Below are 27,428 nucleotides of genomic sequence, written 5' to 3'. Positions count from 1 at the left end.
CATGGGGAAAAAGGGCCTTGTGATGGCGTAGGGGGTTCAGTAAAGAGACTGGCAGCTCGTGCAAGTTTGCAAAGGCCATACCAAAATCAGATCCAAACCACACGAGATCTATTTGAGTGGGCAGTAGATAATATAGCAAATGTTGATTTTGCATATTCCACTGAAGAAGACTACGCTGCTTCAGAAATATTCTTAAAAAGCCGACTTGAAGGTGCATTGACAATCAAAGGAACACAGCAATTTCATGCTTTCATTCCCAACACTACATCAAAATTAATAGTCAAATGCTTCTCAGGTGATATGCAGAGTTGGGAGAGGGAAGTAACTTACATCACCAGACAAACTGAAGTTACAAGATGTATCAGGCTATGTCACCACTGTATATGGCAGAAACTGGTGGCTTGTGTACATTTTAGAAAAAAACGAAGAACTTGATGAAGTGAAAATAACTTTTCTTCATCCATTTGGACCAGCTAAGTCATTCTCTTTTCCTGCACATGCAGATGTCCTGTGGGTGTCAGTTGTGGATGTTCTCACAAAAGTGAATCCATTTACTCCGACAGGGAGAACATACATTCTTAATGAAAGTGATGTAAACCAAACCCAGTCAGCTTCATTAAAATGTAATATGTGAAGTTCCAAGACAATTTATTGGGAAATTGCTTTCAACTCAAAACTTAATTTTTGTCTCAGGTTAGTGTTAACGTATATTTTATAGAAAGTTGTTTCAAAATTATTGTTAGTACCCATTGTGTTAAATTTAGCTATGTACAGATACCTGTTTCTCAAAAACAAGCATTACGTATTTAATTTGTTTAATAGTTCCATTTCAAACATTATGGACCAGAACTATTATGTAAATACTTGTACTTATTCATACTTTATTTCAGTTTGTAGTTAAATGCTCAATTTCTTGTTTTTGTTATATCGGATAATATACTGTTAGTGAAGTTGTATGAGATTAAAATAAGCAATCAACTTAATTATAAAATATGCTGATTAGTTTTGGTTTAATAAGGTGATGTTTTGATATTTCTAATCCTTTTTTTACTTACCTTTCAGTATATTTTAAAGAAATTCCTGTTTGTTAAAGGTCAATTTGATCAAACTAGGGCCGTTTTTAAAAAACAGTGAACCCATAATCATCCCAGATTTATATTTTGCCATGTGATTTACAATAGTATGAAGTAGTTATGGAAATATTTTGAAAATTTTCAATTATGTACTTTTTGTAAAAAAAATTAAAATTAAATCAAAATATTAATTAGTATTTTGAAAAAGATTATTAATTAGAAGGTATATTTTGTTGTATATCCCTGGAAAGAGCATGCAAAATGACACCTTTCCCAGTTCTCTAGCTAAATTAGGGCAGCTCCTAGGACAATTTTAAAAAAGTCCGTTCACACATTTTTGGCTGGTTTTTGAAAAGTTTTCATAGCCATATGTCAGGAATGGTTTGAGATAAAAATTTGAAATTTGGTATTTTTCTTAGTCTCAGTGCCCACTATAAGTATACCAACTTTAAGCAAAATCTAAGAGGGTGAGGTAAAATAGGTGTGTTGATTTCACATGGAATGACTCTACTATAAATGGTAGCACTGCTGATGCTCTGCCTTTTTATACCTTGTGCACATGATGCTACCACCATCATATCACTATATCATGACTTTTGTCACCTCAGTGTTTTTTTGCAAAGTAGGCCAACGGAAAAAGGAATCAGAAGAGCTTTCCATGTGATGTGTCTGAGCATTCTCTTGTTAGAAACAAACTGCCACAGAAGAGTTGTATGTACCTGCTTTTTCTATGCGAAATAAAGCCTTTTAATGTAACCTAGTTTACGCTATATGAACTTATTACATCAAGAATCATGTAAAAATTTCAGGTATTAGTTGTTATTCGCGCTGTCTGGATTACAAGCGTTTCCGACAAATTGCTGATGAAAATGGAGCATACCTTATGGCTGATATGGCTCATGTGTCGGGGTTGGTTGCTGCTGGACTTATACCAAGTCCATTTGAGTTCAGTGATATTGTCACAACCACCACTCACAAGACACTGAGGGGTCCTAGAGCTGGCATAATCTTCTTCAGGAAAGGTAAGATGCTAAATTTTCTAATATTAAGGGGAAAAGAAGAAACTTGTACATTTGCTCGAATCTAAGCTGCACTATTTTTCCAGTGTTTGTCATCTAAATAACCGCCTGCGGCTTAGAATAGAGCGCGAAGTTCTGAAAAATGTTGGTAGGTACCGCCACAACTAACTTCTGCTATCGAATATATGTAGCACTACACAGGCATGATTTGCAGGCACAAACATAGATACTGGCACCAAAATTTCTGTGTCAGTAAATAAATTTAAAAAAAAATAGGTAGAAGAAGAGCTTTTTTTCTGTGCCCCGAGCTTTGACCACTGCATTTTCATACATTATCCAACGAAGTAAATAGAAGTTCCATATTGTTAATCTTCGAAAGTAGCAGCATTTCAAATATTCGTAGCAACAAAATTAAATTTCTTTACACAAAAATACCAACAATGCACTAGGCTTTAGGATTGTTGCACAAGTTGATGTGCTGGGACCCATTAAGATTTCACGTAGCAGCACCTATTGCTTCGTGGAATTTTGTGAAGTGCTTGTTGGTGTTAGTGAACCATAATGAAGCTTTCATTATAGTGCCAAATTCAAGATGGGAGTTATTTGTTTTACAGAACGAAGTTCTAATAGTGCTGCAGGTCTGAGATAAGGGATTGATGAGAGCAGTGTGAGGCGATGGCGACTGCAGAGAGACAAATTATTTGTATGTTCAAGTAGCAGGAAAACATTTAGTGGGCCAAAGTGTGGCTGATATCATGTGCTAGAAGTGATTTTAAATGAATTTGTCAAGGAACAGCCAGAAATTCCTGCCTGTGAACGCTGAAATTTTAAAAATTAAGGCATATGAAATTGCTAGAGAGCAAAAAATCAAAAATTAAGTGTTCTTGCATCAGGGGATGACAAACAGCGGATGTCCGTTGTGCTTACTTGCACAGCAGATGGACATAAATTACCCCCATTCATAGTTCTCAAGCGAAAGACCTTACCAAAATTGGAAGTGTTTCCAAAAAGTGTAACTGTACGAGCAAATGAAAGTGGGTGGTTTTCAGAGGACGTGGTGCTGGAATGGATTAGGCTTTTGTGGAACAGTCGTCCTGGCGTAATGCTTGATTTACGCAGTCTGTTGGTATTAGATGAGTAAGCACACCATACAACACCTGCGGTAAAACGAAATTTAGAGGAAAGCAAAACGGATTTGGCAGTAATTCCAGGCGGGATGACTTCAATTCTGCAACCACTTGACATCTGTTTGAATAAAGCATTTAAGGACAAGCTTAAACGCATGTACACAGACTGGTTTTCAAAAAGCGACAGACAACTGACACCAACAGGGCGTGTAGAACACGCAGGTTTGTCGCAAGTGTACTAATGGATTTATGATGCACGGAAGTGTGTTCCAAATCAGACTCTGCAACAAGCATTTAAATGTTCGATATCCAGTGCACTACATGGTACGGAGGATGATGCTCTGTATGAAGAAATGAGCAACAAAGAATAGAGTGATAGCGATTCAGAATCATGGCTGATATTTTAAAAATTTCTTATAAGATGTATTAAAAATATAATAAATTTTGTTTTAAATGTCAACGTTTAATTTCTAAGTTATTTTCATTCTTATTTTATAAGTGTTGCTACTCTGCATTGCACAGGATAGAAAAGCATGGAGAGCTGCATCAAACCAGTCTATGGACTGAAAACAACAACAACAACAACAACAACAACAACAACAACAACACACTCTGCATTTGAAGTCATCACTAAAAATCTACTATGAAAATCCGACTGGCAAGACTGTTTGAGATGTATGTCAATATGGCCAACTTTTATGAATAGTGAATCACATGCAGTATTCTCGTCACCATAAGAATAATATGAAAGTAAACATTATGCTGTGTATTCTTTACTGTTTGCTGTTATCTCATTTAAATCCTGTCTGCCTAATAAACTACGAAACTAGACTGAGACAACAGCAAAGGCGGAAGAATATACGCATAATGTCATCTTTATGTTTGTATTATTCTTATGCTGAATAGTGATGCAGTCAGAAATGAAGCACGGCAACCGACTAGATTTTTAAATCTAAGATGACTCTAATTTCTATGCAGAATGTAATGTACTAAAGAAGCATCTGCAAAGATTTTCAAACGGAGAAAAATTTTCACTAAACTCCCGTTCGGAACATCTTCTATCATATGCAGTCTATTATTTGGTTCTTTTTTGTTGATCATTATCAAAGAAACCAGCAGTGTAAGTAACAACAAATAGCAGTCTCTTACCATTGTTTTGCTAATGAGACAATTCCTCTTTTTTTTTATTATTTATTGTAAGTGGCAGTAGCACACATAAAAGCAAGCCATGCCACAAGCGGCAATAGGTCGTAAACACTCATTATCAGAATGTGACAGGCAATGCATGACACAGTACAATAATGCATTTCCAGCTTAGAGTGACGTAAAATCTATAACAAAGAGAACGGCACTTATCAAATCAAAACAAAATAAGCAATCGATTCAAACCAGACGAAGTACTTGAAAAAGGAAGGGTACCCGTATAAATACGGATGGAGCACCTGAAACGTAGCAGTGGCTACCTGCTAAAGCTTAACTTCTAAGCTTACGACTCGAACCAAACTACTGTGGCTGTATCTTCATCCATTCGACCTAAATTGTGTCTCATGTTGCAATGGACCAACTTTGTTTCGATTTGGAGGTGTGGTCTAAAAATTTTTCTCTCCCCTTGAATTTCGAGTCTCATTTTTTTCAGGTGCAGCTTAGATTAGAGTGTGGCTTGGATTCAAGTAAATACGGTATCTTATTTTTAAGTTTGTTGCAAGGAAACCAACTTTCTGTAGAACTCCTGTATCTACTGTTTCATTGTATTCATAACTCTGTCATCCACAAGGTGTTCATTTGTTCTTGTAGATAACAGCCATTCACACTTCTTCCTGATAGGATGTCAAAGGGTAAATACAGTGTTTCCTGCTCTGAACATTGCTGTATTTCTGTGGGATAGGAGCAAAATAATAATAATAATAATAATAATAATAATAATAATAACAAGAAGCGATAGAGCAATTAGATGAAAAGAAACAGAAATTACAAGCATTGGCCAAATGACTTAGAAGATACAAAAAAAGTGAAAATAGAAGGAAACAAAACCAAACATTCAACACAAACCAAAAGAATTTTACCAGACAATAGATAACACACACATTAAAATAGACAATCCACCAAACATAACAGACATGGAACACTTCTGGAGCAACATATGGTCAAACCCGGTACAACATAACAGGCATGCACGGTGGATACAAGCAGAAACAGACACATACAAGATGATACCACAAATGCCTGAAGTGATAATTTTGCAACATGAAGTCACCCAAGCAGTTAATTCTACACACAATTGGAAAGCCCCTGGAAAAGATAAAATAGCAAATTTCTGGCTAAAGAAATTCACCTCAACACATTCGCATCTAACTAAATTATTTAACAGTTACATAGCAGACCCATACACATTCCCTGATACACTTACACAAGGAATAACTTATCTGAAACCTAAAGATCAAGCAGACACAGCAAACCCAGCAAAATATCACCCCATAACATGCCTACCAACAATATACAAAATATTAACTTCAGTCATTAAACAGAAATTAATGACACATACAACACAGAACAAAATTATAAATGAAGAACAAAAAGGCTGCTGCAAAGGAGCACGAGGATGTAAAGAGCAACTGATAATAGATGCAGAGGTGACATATCAAGCTAAAACTAAACAAAGGTCACTACACTATGCATACATTGATTACCAAAAAGCTTTTGATAGTGTACCCCACTCATGGTTACTACAAATATTGGAAATATACAAAGTAGATCCTAAATTGATACAGTTCCTAAACATAGTAATGAAAAATTGGAAAACCACACTTAATATCCAAACAAATTCAAATAATATCACATCACAGCCAATACAGATTAAGCGTGGAATATACCAAGGAGACTCATTAAGTCCTTTCTGGTTATGCCTTGCCCTGAACCCACTATCCAACATGCTAAATAATACAAATTATGGATACAATATTACTGGAACATACCCACACAAAATCACACATTTGCTATACATGGATGATCTAAAACTACTGGCAGCAACAAATCAACAACTCAACCAATTACTAAAGATAACAGAAGTATTCAGCAATGATATAAATATGGCTTTTGGAACAGACACATGTAAGAAAAATAGCATAGTCAAGGGAAAACACACTAAATAAGAAGATTACATACTGGATAACCACAGCGACTGCATAGAAGCAATGGAAAAAACAGATGCCTATAAATATCTAGGAAACAGACAAAAAATAGGAATAGATAATACAAATATTAAAGAAGAACTAAAAGAAAAATATAGACAAAGAGTAACAAAAATACTGAAAACAGAATTGACAGCAAGAAAAAAGACAAAAGCTATAAATACTTATGCTATACCAATATTGACCTACTCATTTGGAGTAGTGAAATGGAGTAACACAGACCTAGAAGCGCTCAATACACTTACACGATCACAATGCCACAAATATAGAATACATCACATACATTCAGCAACAGAAAGATTCACATTAAGCAGAAAGGAAAGAGGAAGGGGATTTATCAACATAAAAAACCTACATTATGGACAGGTAGACAATTTAAGAAAATTCTTTATAGAACGAGCAGAAACTAGCAAAATACACAAAGCAATCACTCATATAAATACATCGGCTACACCATTGCAATTTCATAACCACTTCTACAACCCTTTAGATCACATAACATCAACAGACACGAAGAAAGTAAATTGGAAGGGGAAGGCACTACATGCCAAGCACCCGTATCACCTAACACAGCCACACATCGATCAAGACGCATCCAACACATGGCTAAGAAAAGGCAATATATACAGTGAGACGGAAGGATTCATGATTGCAATACAGGATCAAACAATAAACACCAGATATTACAGCAAGCATATTATTAAAGATCCCAATACCACAACAGATAAATGCAGACTTTGCAAACAACAAATAGAAACAGTAGATCACATCACAAGCGGATGTACAATACTAGCAAATACAGAATACCCCAGAAGACATGACAATGTAGCAAAAATAATACATCAGCAGCTTGCCTTACAACATAAACTTATAAAACAACACGTTCCCACATACAAGTATGCACCACAAAGTGTACTGGAGAATGATGAATTCAAATTATACTGGAACAGAACCATTATAACAGATAAAACACCACATAACAAACCTGACATCATACTCACCAATAAAAAGAAGAAATTAACACAACTAATCGAAATATCCATACCCAATACAACAAATATACAGAAGAAAACAGGAGAAAAAATTGAAAAATACATCCAACTGGCTGAGGAAGTCAAGGATATGTGGCATCAGGATAAAGTTGACATTATACCAATTATACTATCAACTACAGGAGTCATACCACACAATATCCACCAGTACATCAATGCAATACAGCTACATCCAAACTTATATATACAACTACAGAAATCAGTAATTATTGACACATGTTCAATTACCCGAAAGTTCCTAAACACAATGTAACATATACTGTACAGTTAAAAGGAAGTCACGCTTGATCAAGGTCCGCGTCACTTTCCATTTTTAACCAGACATAACGTCTGAGACCGGAAAGAGAAATAATAATAATAATAATAATAATAATAATAATAATAATAATAAAATTAGTACCGACTAGTCTCAATGATCTGTTATAAACAGTTGGAGTACTTAAAGCCAATCCAGTTAAAATATTTGGTACATAGCTAAAAGGAAGATCTGCACATCAGTATCATAACAGTGCTCATTATTGCAGGAATATCTTTTGAATGAATGTTGCAATTTTCAGTTTGGTAGTAGTTCCCTGCACATCCTCTTCTGGATTATATTGCAACAATCTTTGCTCCTTTACGTCACTAATGAGTCACAGACTATACGAAACACAGATGCAGCTACAAGTACATTGTCTCAGTGCTGTGGCTAGACTGGAGTGAGTTGTGCCATTGGATGATCAACACTGCTCTTGGCCACAGTTTAGCTTCGGCCATTCATTCAGGTGGACAGTTCATTTATAGTCATGTCTACACAAAAGGCAGTGTCAAAGTTCCAGCATAGCTGGTAAACAAACTGCTGTCACGAGTGGCCCTGCCTCTGACAGGGTAGAATATGCTTACTTAGTTTTTTGTTTCATTACTAATTGATTACTGTAGTACTACTTCATGGTCCAGTTGCATTAATGTGAGCACTGCATCTGTTAGACACCAATGTGCAATAGCCACTCGCAGACAACAGATGGCAGCACAAGCAATCGAGGTTATATAAAGTGTGTTGGAGCAGGACGAGGACAACAGTGCTGTCTTTGTCATAATGCAGAAACAGAGCAATTTATCTGATGTCAAAAATGGTATGGTCATTGGCTTTCGGGCCAAGGGTGGAATAATTTCCAAAATAGCTAAGTTTTTAAACTGTTCATGTTATGCTGTGGTTGAAGTATACCGTGGATGGTAGAATGGCGCTATCGAAAACCAGCACCAAGGCAACTGTGGTGCATTACGGGCCATAGATGGTTGGGTGAACAATGGCTATGGTGATGTGTATGGGACAATAGATGTGTAACTGTTAAACAGATGACTGCCCATATGAACCAAAGGGCCACTAACATCTGCTTAATGACCATTCATTGAATGTTGCTGCGTATGGACCACCTCAGCAGGTACCTGTTTGTTGCATATGTGCTGACTGCTGTTCATGAGCAACAAAGGCTAGAATTTGCATGCCAATACTGCAACTGGATGTCCACTGGTCTTTTTAGATGAACTCTGTTTTGTGCTCCATCGGACAGGCGGCTGTTGGCATGTGCAATGTGAAATGTCTGAAAGCAAACACCCTGCAACTACAGGTGGGAGGTTCCATGCTGGAGGGCATTCCCTGGGTGATTGTGTCATTCTGGAAGACACAGTGGATCAACACAAGTATGCAACTATCCTTGGGGGGCCACATCCACCCCTACATGCAGTTTGTTTTTTCTCAGCATGATGGCATCTATGAGCAGGATACTGCACACAGCTCACAGTGTGTATATACAAAGTTTGAAGAGAACCATGTTGAGTTTATTGTACTCTCCTGGTCACCAAACTCCCATGATTTGAATCCAGTTGAGAATCTATGGTACCAATTCAACTGCGCTGTTCACACCATGGGCGCTCTACCGAGAAACCAAGCACAGCTGGCCACTGCACTGGAATTAGCATGGCTCCACAAGCCTGTCGGTACATACCAGAACCTCACTGACTAGCTTTCTGCATCTCTCACAGCAGTCTGCATTGCAAAATGGGATTATTCAGGCTTTCGACAGATGGTTACATTAATGTCACTGGACAGTGTATCAGCACATACTGGATTAATTTTATTTTTCTAAATCAATGCTTCTTTGTTTGCTTTTCTTCTGAAAAGGTATTCGCAGTGTGGGCAAGAATGGTGAAAACATTATGTATGACTTGGAATCGAAAATTAACCAGGCTGTGTTCCCCGGACTCCAAGGCGGGCCACATAATAATGCTATTGCAGGTATTGCAACTGCAATGAAGCAGGCTACCACACCAGAATTCAAGAAGTACCAAGAACAGGTAATGTAGTGGATAATGTTATCGAATAGTTTTTAACTATCATTAATTGTGTTTAGTAGGTCATTCTTCAGGTTTGTAAATGTATTCTGCTGCCACGTACTCAGTTATTTCCCATGGTACTTCCATGAAAGTATTATACTGTTTATTGTTTGCTGTTTTGTGTTGCCTATTCTATTTTTATTTAATTCTGGCTACACAAGACTGAAGATGATGATACACACTGTCTCTACTCATGAACAGGACAGAGCAACTTGTGCACACTGTACAATCTGTCTGCATATCTCAAAGGGCCATTGTAATCTTACACTGTGGATCCCATGGTTTCAGGATGGAAGTAGGTCAGTCTTGGTGTGAGCTGATATTGTGTGCAGATGTCAGATGTGTCTAATTGCTCTAGAGAGTAATTTGAGAGCAAAGGTAATAGCTAACCTTACCGTCAACATTTCAGTGAAGAGAGTAACCCATGAACACACTATGCCCATCTCCTGAACACCTTCCTCCAGAAGGCTGGAATCTATATAACAAAATGGCATGTGGTTTCTACTGACATGAACCAACCGGTTGAAATTTAAAGTGTGTCATAAGAGGCAGCCTCCTTGTTCACTGGATGACCCAGGAGGGCCGTCATTGAAGAGTGGGATAGGCTTGGGAGGCAGTGTCTCTACCACCTTGTGGACGGCATGCCATTGAGGATACGAGGCTGTTACAATGCACAGGTTTGGAACACGTTCGTATTCGTGGCAGGCTGTTTGCAGGAAGGTTGAAGCATTGCTTCCCAAGCCTGCCTGTTGTGTGGGTGTGCATGTGTGTGCACATTTTGGATCAGAAAGACTATACATTCTCCATTCATTCTCCAAAAAATATATATTTGTGTGAAATGATCATACTTAGTTCCAGTATGCATTATTAGTTATTTTAATTCCACGTAATATTAAATGATGTCTGTTGTAACTGCATATGAGTTAATTACTGAAGTAAATCAAATTCCAAAAAATTGTATTATTACTGCCGTTTTTGTCAGGGGAAGGTTACAAAATAGGGGCAGATCACTTTTGCCTCGGCGTAGGAGGGACTCACCTAGTCACTAGAATATATATATTACCTATCTCTTTTAAAAATTTTGTAAAAAATGGTCCTTTCTTTCCATTTGGAAATGACAGCAAAAACTCGGATCCTAAAATTTTCTACTTACCATGCTTTCTCAAGCAAGAACATGACACAATTATTTGGTTATGGTTGTTTCTGAGCGGTAGAATATTTTATATAGCTGCCATTTTGCTGTAATTCTTTATGCGCAAAACTTGAATTTAATGGAAGCTGTCATCATGGTAGACAATACTCGTGAAATTCAAGGCAGGATATCTGTTCCAGGTTATAAAAAATGCAAAAAGACTAAGTGATCGCTTAAAATCAGCTGGCTACAAGATAACAACTGATGGAACTGACGTTCACTTGGTCTTGGTAGATCTTCGTTCAGCTGGGCTGACAGGAAGCAAGGCAGAACACATTCTTGAGGAAATATCTATTGCATGCAATAAAAATACAGGTGAGTGGCTATCTCTTGTTCTTGTCAGAATTTGCCCTTTCTTAGCAAACAGTCTGGTTTCCTGGTAAAAGAAAAAAAAAATCTTCAAATTTAGAATGTTAATAGGCTATATTTACACTAGCCCCCTGTTGAGAACACCTTTATTATTGATTCTATTTTCCCTCAAACCAGACAGCATTGGTGAATACTGCAGCAGTTAGTCTCCATGTGAACTGATGACAATACAGATTTCCATTTCTTTCCCAGTCAGCTGCTGGCTTGTGCTGAAATACTGGAAATGTTCGATGTTGCTGATCGGTGTGGTAAATGATTTTGCCTACAGTAAAACAGCGAAAATAATCAGTTTTTGAAAAAGCAATGTATTGGGTTTATAAAAAAATCTACCCACCAAGCATTGCCAGGAGAGAACATACGTAAAGGTTAAGTAAATGTGCAGTTGTCTTTGATTCTAGGCAAAGTACAATTTTTTAGGCTGAGACAGACAGGTAGCCCGCACTGACAGCCCTAACCCTTGTGACTGGCCTTTGGTTTGGAATTTCCATTGCTAAACTGTAGGCTGGGCGTCTAAGAGTAAAGCTCCCAAATGTTTTTGGTATTGGGTTCAGCAGCCCAGTCAGGCGTGAAGACTCAAGCAGTCTGTCTATGTCTGGTGCTATTGGAGCCTGTGATTTTTTTCAAGAGAGTAGAATGGATAACAAGTGCTTGTCAGATGTCAAAAATGGAAACTTAGGTGTGATATTGTGAAAGAGCAGTTGTGCCAAAAGGGTTCATTAAATAAATTTGTAAATCGAACTGAAAGTGTTTCTGTGACTGTACAATGTGATGTGAAAGAATTTAATGTTACTGCAACTTCATCAGTCGATAATACTGAAGAATCATATGCTTCGTGCAAACTAGAACCAGTGGGTGATTAAACAGTTCCACTAACAGCAATAGTGTGCAATAGTGTCACTACGGAAGAAACTGGAGCAAGCCGACATCACCAAGAACAGAGTTAATGGTTCCTCCAGCTGATAATATGGGACACCCCTCTTGTATCAATTTGACTGATGTGTCTAGTGGGTTTCAATTTATCTGTAATGTGAAGGATGGAGAGAGGCTTCAGGATGGCATAAAATAATTTATATCACCTGAGGATGCACCTAAATTGGTGTGAAACAGATTGTGGATTTAATAAAAAAAAAAACTTTCTTTAGCCGGAATGATGTTTTCTGCCTACTTATAAGAAAAAGAAGAAAAGAAAAAATGCTGTCTATTGCTTTGGTTGAAAGTCTCCAACCATGAACTGCCCCACAACCATATTACTGAAATGTGCAAGTGGAAAGAGCTTCCACAGAGAGTTAAAAATTCAAAATTAATGGATCAGGCAATTCAAGCCAAACTGAATAGGAAGAAAAGAGATGGAGATCAGTTTTGTTAATGTTGTTTTCCATAGTAGATTTCCTTGCCAAAAGAAATCTTCCATTAAGAGGCAATTATGAATTTTTTAGACATCTATGTAATAGAAACTTTCTAGGGTGAGTAGAATTAATGGCGAAGTTCGATCCCATATTAAATTATCATATTAATTGTGTCCCCCCCATGAACCATGGACCTTGCCGTTAGTGGGGAGGCTTGCGTGCCTCAGCGATACAGATAGCCGTACCGTAGGTACAACCACAACGGAGGGGTATCTGTTGAGAGGCCAGACAAACGTGTGGTTCCTGAAGAGGGGCAGCAGCCTTTTCAGTAGTTGCAAGGGCAACAGTCTGGATGATTGACTGATCTGGCCTTGTAACAATAACCAAAACGGCCTTGCTGTGCTGGTACTGCGAACGGCTGAAAGCAAGGGGAAACTACGGCCGTAATTTTTCCCGAGGGCATGCAGCTTTACTGTATGATTAAATGATGATGGCGTCCTCTTGGGTAAAATATTCCGGAGGTAAAATAGTCCCCCATTCGGATCTCCGGGCGGGGACTACTCAAGAGGATGTCGTTATCAGGAGAAAGAAAACTGGCGTTCTACGGATCGGAGCGTGGAATGTCAGATCCCTTAATCGGGCAGGTAGGTTAGAAAATTTAAAAAGGGAAATGGATAGGTTAAAGTTAGATATAGTGGGAATTAGTGAAGTTCGGTGGCAGGAGGAACAAGACTTCTGGTCAGGTGACTACAGGGTTATCAACACAAAGTCAAATAGGGGTAATGCAGGAGTAGGTTTAATAATGAATAGGAAAATAGGAATGCGGGTAAGCTACTACAAACAGCGTAGTGAACGCATTATTGTGGCCAAGATAGATACGAAGCCCACACCTACTACAGTAGTACAAGTTTATATGCCAACTAGCTCTGCAGATGACGAAGAAATTGAAGAAATGTACGATGAAATAAAAGAAATTATTCAGATAGTGAAGGGAGACGAAAATTTAATAGTCATGGGTGACTGGAATTCGAGTGTAGGAAAAGGGAGAGAAGGAAACGTAGTAGGTGAATATGGATTGGCGCTAAGAAATGAAAGAGGAAGCCGCCTGGTAGAATTTTGCACAGAGCACAACTTAATCATAGCTAACACTTGGTTTAAGAATCATGATAGAAGGTTGTATACATGGAAGAACCCTGGAGATACTAAAAGGTATCAGATAGATTATATAATGGTAAGACAGAGACTTAGGAACCAGGTTTTAAATTGTAAGACATTTCCAGGGGCAGATGTGGACTCTGACCACAATCTATTGGTTATGACCTGTAGATTAAAACTGAAGAAACTGCAAAAAGGTGGGAATTTAAGGAGATGGGACCTGGATAAACTGAAAGAACCAGAGGTTGTAGAGAGTTTCAGGGAGAGCATAAGGGAACAATTGACAGGAATGGGGGAAAGAAATACAGTAGAAGAGGAATGGGTAGCTTTGAGGGATGAAGTAGTGAAAGCAGCAGAGGATCAAATAGGTAAAAAGACGAGGGCTAGTAGAAATCCTTGGATAACAGAAGAAATATTGAATTTAATTGATGAAAGGAGAAAATATAAAAATGCAGTAAATGAAGCAGGCAAAAAGGAATACAAACGTTCAAAAATGAGATCGACAGGAAGTGCAAAATGGCTAAGCAGGGATGGCTAGAGGACAAATGTAAGAATGTAGAGGCTTTTCTCACTAGGGGTAAGATAGATACTGCCTACAGGAAAATTAAAGAGACCTTTGGAGATAAGAGAACCACTTGTATGAACATCAAGAGCTCAGATGGAAACCCAGTTCTAAGCAAAGAAGGGAAAGCAGAAAGGTGGAAGGAGTATATAGAGGGTCTATACAAGGGCGATGTACTTGAAGACAATATTATGGAAATGGAAGAGGATGTAGATGAAGATGAAATGGGAGATACGATACTGCGTGAAGAGTTTGACAGAGCACTGAAAGACCTGTGTCGAAACAAGGCCCCCGGAGTAGACAACATTCCATTGGAACTACTGACGGCCTTGGGAGAGCCAGTCCTGACAAAACTCTACCATCTGGTGAGCAAGATGTATGAAACAGGTGAAATACCCTCAGACTTCAAGAAGAATATAATAATTCCAATCCCAAAGAAAGCAGGTGTTGACAGATGTGAAAATTACCGGACAATCAGTTTAATAAGCCACAGCTGCAAAATACTAACACGAATTCTTTACAGACGAATGGAAAAACTAGTAGAAGCCGGCCTCGGGGAAGATCAGTTTGGATTCCGTAGAAACACTGGAACACGTGAGGCAATACTGACCTTACGACTTATCTTAGAAGAAAGATTAAGGAAAGGCAAACCTACGTTTCTAGCATTTGTAGACTTAGAGAAAGCTTTTGACAATGTTGACTGGAATACTCTCTTTCAAATTCTAAAGGTGGCAGGGGTAAAATACAGGGAGCGAAAGGCTATTTACAATTTGTACAGAAACCAGATGGCAGTTATAAGAGTCGAGGGACATGAAAGGGAAGCAGCGGTTGGGGAGGGAGTAAGACAGGGTTGTAGCCTCTCCCCGATGTTATTCAATCTGTATATTGAGCAAGCAGTAAAGGAAACAAAAGAAAAATTCGGAGTAGGTATTAAAATCCATGGAGAAGAAATGAAAACTTTGAGGTTCGCCGATGACATTGTAATTCTGTCAGAGACAGCAAAGGACTTGGAAGAGCAGTTGAACGGAATGGATGGTGTCTTGAAGGGGGGATATAAGATGAACATCAACAAAAGCAAAACGAGGATAATGGAATGTAGCCGAATTAAGTCGGGTGATGTTGAGGGTATTAGATTAGGAAATGAGACACTTAAAGTAGTAAAGGAGTTTTGCTATTTGGGGAGCAAAATAACTGATGATGGTCGAAGTAGAGAGGATATAAAATGTAGACTGGCAATGGCAAGGAAAGCGTTTTTGAAGAAGAGAAATTTGTTGACATCGAGTATAGATTTAAGTGTCAGGAAGTCATTTCTGAAAGTATTTGTATGGAGTGTAGCCATGTATGGAAGTGAAACATGGACGGTAAATAGTTTGGACAAGAAGAGAATAGTAGCTTTCGAAATGTGGTGCTACAGAAGAATGCTCAAGATTAGATGGGTAGATCACGTAACTAATGAGGAGGTATTGAATAGGATTGGGGAGAAGAGAAGTTTGTGGCACAACTTGACCAGAAGAAGGGATCGGTTGGTAGGACATGTTCTGAGGCATCAAGGGATCACCAATTTAGTATTGGAGGGCAGCGTGGAGGGTAAAAATCGTAGGGGGAGACCAAGAGATGAATACACTAAGCAGATTCAGAAGGATGTAGGTTGCAGTAGGTACTGGGAGATGAAGAAGCTTGCACAGGATAGAGTAGCATGGAGAGCTGCATCAAACCAGTCTCAGGACTGAAGACCACAACAACAACATTAATTGTGTGACTAAACCTGCAAGACCAGTTTGTTACTTAAATAAGGGCAAACAAAATGAAATCGTTACAGAGATTGTATCTATCATGAAGAATACCATAATCAAAAATATGTGGTTTTCAATAATATTGGACTATACATGAGATTAGTGTGGTTTTAAGAGTGGTAGGTGTGTAACTTTCTTTTTTATGTGCATGAGAGACATTACCAGAACATGTCTTACACAGTTGTGGCTTAAAATACTACATTACTTTGGTATACCACTTGCTGATTGTCAGGGACAATCTTATGACAATGGAAGCAACACGGAGGGCAGAAAGAATTGTACTCAAGCTCGTATCATTGAAGCAAATTCCTTGCACCCACCTTGAGTATAAGTGCCAAGAGATGGTGGAACTTCAATATCAGTGATTAAAATTGGAGTAAAATAATATAGAAAAATTTGCAAATTTTTTTGTTATATATCTGCAGAAGAAGATAGTTCCTCAAAATCTGAACAGTTATTTTACTTCAAAAGAAAATACATAGGCAAGACACAAAAGATTATAGGTTTCATCATTCTCTCAACAATGTAAAATACACAACTAAAAGTATCACAAACCATGTTGAAAGAACACCTGATTTTCATCAGGTAAAGTAATAAGCTGGCTTTAAAAGTGGATATAACACAGGTGACTATTTGCAAATCATGAATAGAATTGTAGAATGCGGCAGAGAATTACCATCTAAAATAAATCTGCATTATGGAGCTGACTGAGAGCAGTGTCAAAACTTTGTGGTAGATTGTAATTCAAGAATCATTCCTGAATACCTCAGTCAGTAGAGCAGTTCTCTGTGAAAGGAGAAGATCCCAGGTATGAATCTTCATCCTGCACACTGTGCCTGTCTTCCAAGTAGTTTCACTCACCTTCTAATCTGGTAGGCATACTTCCAACATAATTTATACAAAAATAGCCCTTGACAACCAATGACGATTCAACTTACATTAATGTATTGAAAAGCTTTTCAATGAATACTGCAGCTTCCATTAGAGTTCATTGGTGCATCAGTATAGTAAATAGTTCAGAATTGGAATTAGCCAAGTAAGGGGATCACCAGATCTATTCTCAGCACCTCTATGACTGTGTGTTAGTGGAAGATACTGAACCAATCTGTATTTTACAGATGCAGACTACAATGTGTGATTCTCCTTTAGTAGAGATAGAGTTCAAGAGCATAATTACCCAAGTTTGACAGTAGGTCTCGCAATATATGAAAATAATTCTAAAATAATGTATAAACAACACATCAAGAAGATAGTAGTACATATTAACGATGAGGTCATAGCACTGACTGAACAGATTTTGTATTTTCGGCTGTTGAAGGGCAGGAAGAGAGATGCGTAGAGGAATAAAACTGGTGTGGCATATTTTTGTCTAACCAAGTAATGTTAAAGGCATAGCTTTTGATGTGTCTCAAAAGGAATACAGCAGCACTGTAAGAAAAATGCAGCGGAAGTGGATGGGTGGGTTATGTTGGTTGATGGTAGAAGGATGTTCTTTGCTGAATGCCAGTAGTTAAGGCAGAGGTGACAACTAGAAAGGATGTAGGGGCAAAAGGGATGCATATACATGAAGACTGTAATACACGGAGAAGTTGAGGCAACCATCATCTGGCAGTGAATGTAGGGTGCTTCATGTTGATGTATCTTATGAATGAAGGCAGTGTTTTGAAGTATAAAATGTTGTTGTAGTATGCATGTCCTGTGACCACGAGCAAGCTGTCACAGTTTTAAAGGCACTGGACTCTTATTCAGAAAGACTGGGTTCTATTTCCCTTTCAGGCTTACTAAGTTAAGTGTTTTGTAGTCAGTTAAATCATTTTAAAATAACTGTTGGGGTAGTTCCCATGAAAAGTAGAAAGCTGATTTCCTGTCCAATTCCTCCCCTGGCTTGTGCTCTGCTGATTATTACATTCTCATAAATGGGGTATAAAACCCCAATCTTGCTTCTTATTCTTCTAATTTAGGTCTGTGTTAAATTTCATTTAAGTTGTTAAGGTGAAGATCCCTTATTCTATCTAAATCTCTGCAGCTGTAAATCTGTTTTGCCACAGTTCCAGGTGACAAAAGTGCCTTCAACCCAAGTGGCATTCGTCTTGGCACTCCTGCTCTTACCACCAGAGGCCTAGTGGAGAGTGATATTGACAAAGTGGTGGAGTTTATAGACAGAGGTATGTTTCCATTGCAAGCTGACATTTTTTGTGAGAAATGTCAAACTATTTTATAAACTTACACAAATATTTGCAGTTTATGGTAAGTGTTAACTCTGATCAGAAGTTGTCTGAAGTTAGCCACAGAGTTCAGAAGTATGTGCAAATGTATAACCTGAAATGTTCTAGTTGGTAGAATAAGTCCTCCTAGCTACATGACACACTTTTACACATGGTAAGTGTATGCAGTGAGTCAAAACATCACTACCAGCTGTGTATTTGTCCACCCTTGAAAGACAACGCAGCAGTTATTCTGCACGTCATGGATTTGACAAGTCCTTGATGTGTTTTCAGAGGTATGTAGCACACCATGTCTACAAGCAGGTCACATAACTGCTATAAATTATGGACCGGTCGTTTTTGGGTGCAGAGCTGGTGCCCAGTAACATCCCAGACGTATTACATCAAGCCCAGATCAAGTGAATTTGGTGGCCAAGATGTCAATGTGAGTTCATTGTCGTGCTCCTCAAACCACCAAAACACAATTCTGGCCTTCTGACATGGGCAGTTATCCTGCTGGAAGATGTCCACCATAAGGGAAGACATCAAGATGAACAGCTGTCATGGTTCCTTCAGTTACTAGCATAGGTCCCTTGCAAGTCCAGGTAAATATTCCCCATAGCTTAACACTGCCCCCCATTGTCCTGGATGTGTGGTGTGGTGCATGTTAAAGCAACCATTTGTCTTGGTGATGGCATATCTGGATGCAACCATTGATCTGATGTAACAAGAAATGTGATTCATCTGACCAAGTGACACATTTCCATAGATCCAGTTTCAATGATCATGGTAATATGTAGCTGTTGTCTGCTGTGAATCTTCATGCTTAGCTACCGTATTTACTCGAATCTAAGCCGCATTTTTTTTCTGGTTTTTGTAATCCAAAAAACCGCCTGCGGCTTAGAATCGAGTGCAAAGTAAGCGGAAGTTCTGAAAAATGTTGGTAGGTGCCGCCACAACTAACTTCTGTCGTCGAATATATGTAGCGATACGCAGACATGCTTCACAGGCACAAAGACAAATACTGGCACCAAAACCTCTGTGTCAGTAAATAAATAAAAAAAAGGTGGAAGACGAGCTTTGTTTTCTCCGCCCCGAGTTTCGACCACTGCATTTTCATACATTATCCAACGAAGTAAATACAAATTCCGTATTGTTCCTCTTCGAACGTAGCAGCATTTCAATGTACTATGAAAATCTGACTGGCAAGACTGTTTGGGATATTTGTCAATATGGCCAACTCTGCTTTCTGAATTTTTTCTTAACTGTGAGAAGAAATGGTTGCTAATAGGAACTTTCATGAATTGTGAATCACATGCAGTATTCTCTTCACCATAAGAATAATACGAATATAAACATTTTGCCATGTATTCTTTCGTGTTTGCTGCTATCTCATTTAAATCCTGTCCGCCTAATAAACTACGAAACTAGAGTGAGACAACAGCAGACGCGGAAGAATATACATACCATGTCATGTTTATATTCGTATTATTCTTATGCCTAATAGTGATACAGTCAGAAATGAAGCACGGCAATTGACTAGATTTTTAAATCTAAGATGACTCTAATTTCTGTACATAATGTAATGTACTAAAGAGGCGTCTGCAAAGATTTTCAAACAGAAAAAATTTTCGCTAAATTCTCGTTCAGAACATCTTCTATCATACACAGTCTATTATTTGGTTCTTGTTAATCACTATCAAAGAAAGCAGCAGTGTAATTAGCAACGAATAGCAGTCTCTTGCCATTGTTTCGCTAATGAGACGATTTCTCACTTTTTTTTTTTTAATTGTAAGCGGCGGTAGCGTGCACAAAAGCAAGCCATGCCGCAAGTGGCGACAGGCCGTAAACCCTCATTTTCAGGATGCGACAAACAATGCATGACACAGTACAGTAATGCATTTTCAGCTTTGAGTGACGGAAACACCTATAACAAAGAGAACTGCACTTGTCAGATCAAAGAAAAATAAGCAATCAATCCAAACCAGACGAAGCATGTGAAAAAGGAAGGGTACCTGTATAAATACAGACGGAGCGCCTGACGCATAACAACGGCTACCTGGTAGAGCTTAACTGCTAAGCTTATGACTCGAACCAAACTACTACAGCTGTATCGTCGTTCATTCAACCTAAATTGTGTCTCATATTACAATGGACCAACTTTGTTTCGATTTGGAAGTGCGGCCTAAAACTTTTCTCTCCCCTTGAATTTCGAGTCTCATTTTTCAGGTGCGGCTTAGATTCGAGTGCGGCTTAAATTCGAGTAAATACGGTATGTAGGCTGCATGGTGTGGTCCATATAGCTTGTTGCTGCACCAGCATTGTGCTCTGTAATCAGATTTGCCACAGAAAACAACTGCTATCACTTAGTAGCGGAAAAGCATCCGGACCAGACGAGATACCCGTAAGATTCTACAGTGATTATGCTAAAGAACTTGCCCCCTTTCTATCAGCAATTTATCGTAGATCTCTGGAAGAACGTAAAGTACCTAGCGACTGGAAGAAAGCGCAGGTCGTTCCCATTTTCAAGAAGGGTCATAAATCAGATGCGAATAATTATAGGCCTATTTCGCTTACGTCAATCTGTTGTAGAATAATGGAACATGTTTTATGTTCTCGTATTATGACGTTCTTAGATAATACAATTCTCCTTCATCATAACCAACATGGATTCTGCAAACAGAGATCATGAGAAACTCGGCTCGCCCTATTTGTCCAAGAAATTCACAGTGCCGTAGACACTGGCGAGCAGATTGATGCCGTATTCCTGGACTTCAGGAAGGCATTTGATACGGTTCCGCACTTACGTTTAGTGAAAAAAATACGAGCTTACGGAATATCGGACCAGGTTTGTGATTGGATTCAGGATTTCCTAGAAGAAAGAACACAACATGTCATTCTTAACGGTTCAAAATCTGCAGATGTAGAGGTAATTTCGGGAGTACCGCAAGGAAGCGTGATAGGACCTTTATTGTTTACAATATACATAAATGACTTAGTTGACAACATCGGTAGCTCCGTGAGGCTATTTGCAGATGACACGGTTGTCTACAAGAAAGTAGCAACATCAGAAGACTCGTACGTACTCCAGGAAGACCTGCAGAGGATTAATGAATGGTGCGACAGCTGGCAGCTTTCCCTAAACGTAGATAAATGTAATATAATGCGCATACATAGGGGCAGAAATCCATTCCAGTACGATTATGCCATAGGTGGTAAATCATTGGAAGCGGTAACGACCGTAAAATACTTAGGAGTTACTATCCGGAGCGATCTGAAGTGGAATGATCACATAAAACAAATAGTGGGAAAAGCAGGCGCCAGGTTGAGATTCATAGGAAGAATTCTAAGAAAATGTGACTCATCGACGAAAGAAGTAGCTTACAAAACGCTTGTTCGTCCGATTCTTGAGTATTGCTCATCAGTATGGGACCCTTACCAGGTTGGATTAATAGAAGAGATAGACATGATCCAGCGAAAAGCAGCGCGATTCGTCATGGGGACATCTAGTCAGCGCGAGAGCGTTACGGAGATGCAGAACAAGCTCCAGTGGCGGACACTTCAAGAAAGGCGTTATGCAATACGGAGAGGTTTATTATCGAAATTACGAGAGAGCACATTCCGGGAAGAGATGGGCAACATATTACTACCGCCCACATATATCTCGCGTAATGATCACAACGAAAAGATCCGAGAAATTAGAGCAAATACGGAGACTTACAAGCAGTCGTTCTTCCCACGCACAATTCGTGAATGGAACAGGGAAGGGGGGATCAGATAGTGGTACAATAAGTACCCTCCGCCACACACCGTAAGGTGGCTCGCGGAGTATAGATGTAGATGTAGATGTAGATTGCTACCCATCCTGCTGTACTGAGTGTGCAAGCCTCTGACCTTGACATTCTGTGATGAGTTGTGGATATCCAACACATTGTCCCATACTCATGTCCTTCAGCTGCTTACCACAGATGTTCACAACAGTAGCACACAAACAGCTGACCACCTTCTCCTTTTCTGAGAAGATCACTCCCTTGTGCTGGTCCATAACAATCTGTCCTTTGTCAAAGTCAGTTATGTCAATGGATTTTCCTGGTTGTGGCCTGTATTGTCGTTGGAATGGTTCTCAATCTGTGTTCTGCTTACACACTTTCCTTACCATCTCACATGCCTGCAATACCACCAGTCGGTATTCAGTCTCACGGTGGGCAGTAGTCATTATATTTTGGCACATCAGTCCATATTAAAAGTTTTTCTCTACAAAACTTTGTGAGAATAGTGTTACTCTCAGCAGCCAAGTCTAAGATTTTGTACAAACAACTATAACAGAGATGAAGCAAAACATTTTGTAGCTGAACTTACTACCATTTGGAAAACAAACATGTACGTGGCCTGAATATTTTCATTTTGTTGCTACAGAACAGTTGTCATGCTCACACCCAGATGTTTTCAGTTTTGTCAATCAGTTGCTAATAGTTAGTTAATGCTTTTCACGGATATGTAACTCTTTGTCTCTGATTACGAAAATAGTATCCAAAATATGCATAAAGATGTGTGAAAATCCATGTGAAACCCTTGCTCTCCTGCATATTTGGAGTATTTAATGGGCGTATTGGTTCTTAAAGTAGCTTATAGAATTCGTCTACATAGCAAGAGTTCATTGCCGAAAGATATTCCTTCGGTGCACCAACATTAGTTGTTTTCATTCAGTTTGATGTATTCCCTGTTCATGTTAGTAATTAATTGATATGAGGTTTAAATTTATCATCCCTTACTATGGCCTAGCCGTGGCAGTCACATTCATTGGCTATCAAGGTTTCTAATAACACTCAAATAGGTTGTTAAGTTCATGAGAATGAAGTCCAAAATATAATGTGATAAACACTACTAGAAAATAACTGAATATTCTGTACTTACCACAACTTTTTTTTACTAGAGTTAAATCTGTGCAACAGCTAAGTCTCTCTCTCTCTCTCTCTCCCTCTTTTTTTTGTGTGTGTGTGTGTGTGTGTGTGTGTGTGTGTGTGTGTGTGTGTGTGTGTGTGTGAGTGAGAGAGAGAGAGAGAGAGAGAGAGAGAGAGAGAGAGAGAGAGCTATAGTTTCTGAGATGCTGAACTTGGGGGATTAAGTTAATCCTCTTAAAATATATATTCTCAGAAGAATCTATAGTTCTAATTTGACACCAGGTGAGTCTCTTTTAACTCTGTATCGTGAGTCTATGACCACTTTAAATTGTAGTTATTCAGAACAATCGTACCTCATACAATTTCTTTATTGTTTAATAAAATGTAGTTCAAGTTTATATACCTGAACAGTCTGCAAACTACTTACTAGGGCTGCATTCCATTCCATTCTATTTACATATGGAGTGTGGGAATAATATTGCTTAAATTCATCTGTGTGCACTGTAATTACTCTAGTCTTGTCTTTGAAGTACCCACAGGAGTGATAGGTAAGGAGCTATAGTACCTTCCTCGATTCCTCACTCGCTGTTGTTTCTTGAAACTTTGCAAGTAGGCTTTCATGGGGTAGTTTGCGTGTGTTCAGTTCAATTCCTTCACCATCTCCATGTTAGTTGCCTGTGGGTAAACAAATGTGACCATTAATGCCACCCTTTTTTGTGTACATTCAGTATCTCCTGATTCTAGTGTACTGCCAATGAGTCAAAGTGTGACACCTGCTTTACCTATGACTGAATGTCTGTGGTCATTTAATTTCATATCCCTAAAAAATTTGATACCAGGTATTTGTACAAGTCAAATGATTGCAGTTGTGACTCACTGATATTGCAGTTGTAGGATACTGTGTTGCTTCGATTCGTGAAGGGCACAATTTTATGTTTCTGGACATTTAAAGTAAGTTACTAAGCTTTCCACCACTCTGAAATTTTATTGAGGTCTTACTTGATGTTTGTGCAGCAAGAGTCCCCATACAGTTTCCATGGAGCATGCTGGATGTTAGTTCTATGTCCAACAGTAACTCCCCTCCCGTTTGGCTCCCGGGGTGTGACACTATACTTTATTTCCCCCTCCCCCCCTCATTTTGGCACCTGGGGTATGACACTACATTTTATTGGCACCCCCCCCCCCCCCCTCCTCCTCTTCGAGAAACCTGTACTGTAATATAATATATAGAATTTATTCCCATTATTATATATTTTCCGGAAAATATTGTTTGTCTTGGAGATTATTTGGCACCTCTATGGAAGTGATGCCCAGACCATGATAGAACCCCATACCCCCCCCCCCCCCTCCCCCTTGCTACACCACTGTCTCTATGATTATACTTTCATTAATAACCATTAGTAACAATTATATGGTATGGAGTCAGACTTTTTAGGAATCAGGAAATACTGCATCAGTCTGACTGCCACGATCCATGTTGTTCAGGACTTCACGAGAAAACTGCAAAGTAGGTTTCCAGTAGTTTTGGAATCCATGCTGGATAGCATAGAGGAGGTAACTCTGTTTGAAGTACCTCTTTGTGGTATATTACATTTGGGGGGGGGGGATACCTCAGCTGCAAATTCCATACAATATTTTATAGGACCTGAGAATACTGCAGTCTAAGGTTTAGCAAAAATTCTAGCACAAAGTCTGAAAATGTCATCAGCCATCTTCCACAGTCCATAATAGCGAAAAGAGTTACAAATGACATAGATAAAAACAAGTTTCTGGATTAGAACAACTGTTTACGGCATACTCAATTGTCAGAAGACTCAATTGCATCTTGGTACTTGGTTGAATTTCAGTTATTCTAACTGTTTCTCTGTACTGCTGACTCTAATATCTATACTACCCATTTTTGGAGTGGCACAAGAATTAAACTGGGACAGTACTCCTGGAATTTTCTTTGTGAAGGAAAATTTTAAAACAGGTTCAGCAATTATTATTTCCTATCCTCCATTTCAGTTCTTGTGTCTTCTGAGAGTGTCTGGCCCCTAACTCTGGTGCCACTGAGCAGAATTCCTGTGGGTTTCAGTTCTAGCTAAGTTCATTTTCTATATTTATTTGGGAGGAATGTGCTGGGAACAAATATGTTGTTCCTATTGGCAAATTCTGCCATTTCTGGTATCATATAAAAGTTTTTACCTGAATTATCTTGTAGTCAGATGTGATTTCGCTTGTGACTTTCTACAGCTCTTTGTAGATATTTTGTGCATCCTTATCAAAATAAGAGCACGTAGGTGCACAGACTGTATATCGTTTGAAAATAAAGTCTTGCTATTTATTCTGTCTGAGAGTCCTTCAGTATCGGTAATATTATTTTCAATTTCTTGTCTACAATAATGCCTACACATTAATTTCCTCCCAGTTCTGTTCATTCGTAGTAAACACCCCGATTGTAACTCTTTCTGGTCTTTATTTTTTCTCCACACTTCAGTTTACTCAGTTCTACTCCATTTAATCTTACCTGTCCCTCCATCTCCACCAAAGTATCTCGTATACCGAAAATTTGTGTACTTTATTATCCGTAAGTAAAAAATAATACCTGAGTAGTCGAGTTTTTAATGTTTGTGTTACTGTGTGTAATCGTCACGACCACCAAATATATTTAAAGTGTCATTGTAATTTTCTACAACAGGACTGAAGCTTGCAAAAGACATAACCACCATATCTGGGCCAAAGATGGTAGACTTCAAGCGAGTTTTGGCGACAGATACCAACATTGTGCCAAAGGTGAAGGCACTACGAGAAGAAGTGGAAACCTTTGCCAGAAAATTTTCTCTGCCTGGTTACCCAGATTATTGAGCTAGTCTGAAACTTATTCGTGTAAGAATGATGCCATAATGTATTCTGAAAAATGTGGAATTTACTAAAAACAAATTGCATGTGCCATTTATTTGTAATTAGTTATCAACTGTCTGTTGCAGTTAAGATAAAGTACATGTATTAGGTATTTATTACAATTACTTCTTCAAAATTTGTTAAAATAGAAGCCAATTTTTTTAAAAAAAGTCACATTTAGTTATGAGACATGCAAACCTGGTCAGTTGCTATGCTCTCTAGCATTCAGAAACAAAACACTAAATTACTGGCATAATACGGATTTTCTCTGAGAAATTACAATTAGTAGAAGTATCTGCTCCCTCATGCCCTGTTTGACATCTACGTTGTGTCTATTTTATTAACCCGTGATATGCCATGTCAGAGTCAAGAATTCTAAATTAAGTAAATTCAGCATTCTTCATCAAATTTTAAAGTATAGCAGCAGATATAATAAATGATTTAGTGGTAATTTTTACAGTTTCCATTTATCATGTAAGCATTGAACACAGTGAATTTCCACTTGCTTATGGTACTGATGCTACAGCGGTATGAACCAACTGTAGCCGAAAACTGTTGCAGTTTAGACTATGCAGAGAGGATGTAACTAACAGGCTCTACAACAAAAAGCATAGGCTTTAGTTTAAGCCATCCAAAGCCTTGCCATCTTCAGAGAGCTCAAAGTAGATTGCTCAAGAATGACATATATATAACCGAAATGACTGAATTGCTCATTAATTGATAAAATGTGGCCCTAAAGGAAGTCTCTTATTAGTTAAAGGCTGAACAAAAAAGTAAGATCTTTTTCCACCTGTATAACAGTTGTGGTATGCTTTTATGTTTGTGATACTGACTCTTTAGAAATGATACTACTTAATAGATTGTAATAGTGTTGTAATATTTTGTGATTATAATTACACTTTTTATTAAAGATAACATTTTTGCATAGACTGCAAAAAATTATTTCTGTCCTCTTCAGCTCCAGAAGTAAAAACGAAACAAAAACTAATGAAAAAGGGTCCATTGTATACACAACTCCCCTTATTTCTTATTGGTAGGACATAAAGTGGCAACTACTCAAAATATGATAAACTTTTTGTATCTGTTTTGCTTTGGTAAGAAAAAGACAATGAATAGTACTGAGGCAGGAATTAAATGGGGACAACATATCAAATAATATGCCAGGGATTAGATAGCAGGGAACGATAAGTG

The 27,428-nt window shown here is 38.4% G+C and overlaps 1 protein-coding gene across 1 annotated transcript in view; it reads left to right on the top strand.

Moving 5' to 3' along the window:
• LOC126236784 (serine hydroxymethyltransferase) overlaps window positions 1-26,288 on the top strand; it is a 55,336-nt gene extending 29,048 nt beyond the window's left edge. Inside the window, exons 5-9 of the mRNA XM_049946365.1 lie at window positions 1,883-2,095; window positions 9,621-9,793; window positions 11,165-11,339; window positions 18,298-18,414; window positions 26,035-26,288. Coding sequence (XP_049802322.1) covers window positions 1,883-2,095; window positions 9,621-9,793; window positions 11,165-11,339; window positions 18,298-18,414; window positions 26,035-26,201 — 845 coding nt within the window. The 3' untranslated portion in view covers window positions 26,202-26,288. The remainder of the gene's footprint in view (window positions 1-1,882; window positions 2,096-9,620; window positions 9,794-11,164; window positions 11,340-18,297; window positions 18,415-26,034) is intronic.
• Window positions 26,289-27,428: the final 1,140 nt, after the last annotated feature.

Source organism: Schistocerca nitens, chromosome 2 (assembly GCF_023898315.1).
Source record: "Schistocerca nitens isolate TAMUIC-IGC-003100 chromosome 2, iqSchNite1.1, whole genome shotgun sequence".
Lineage (NCBI taxonomy): Eukaryota > Metazoa > Arthropoda > Insecta > Orthoptera > Acrididae > Schistocerca > Schistocerca nitens.
Note: the sequence above shows the minus strand (reverse complement) of the source record. Positions and strands in the feature narration are given on the sequence as shown.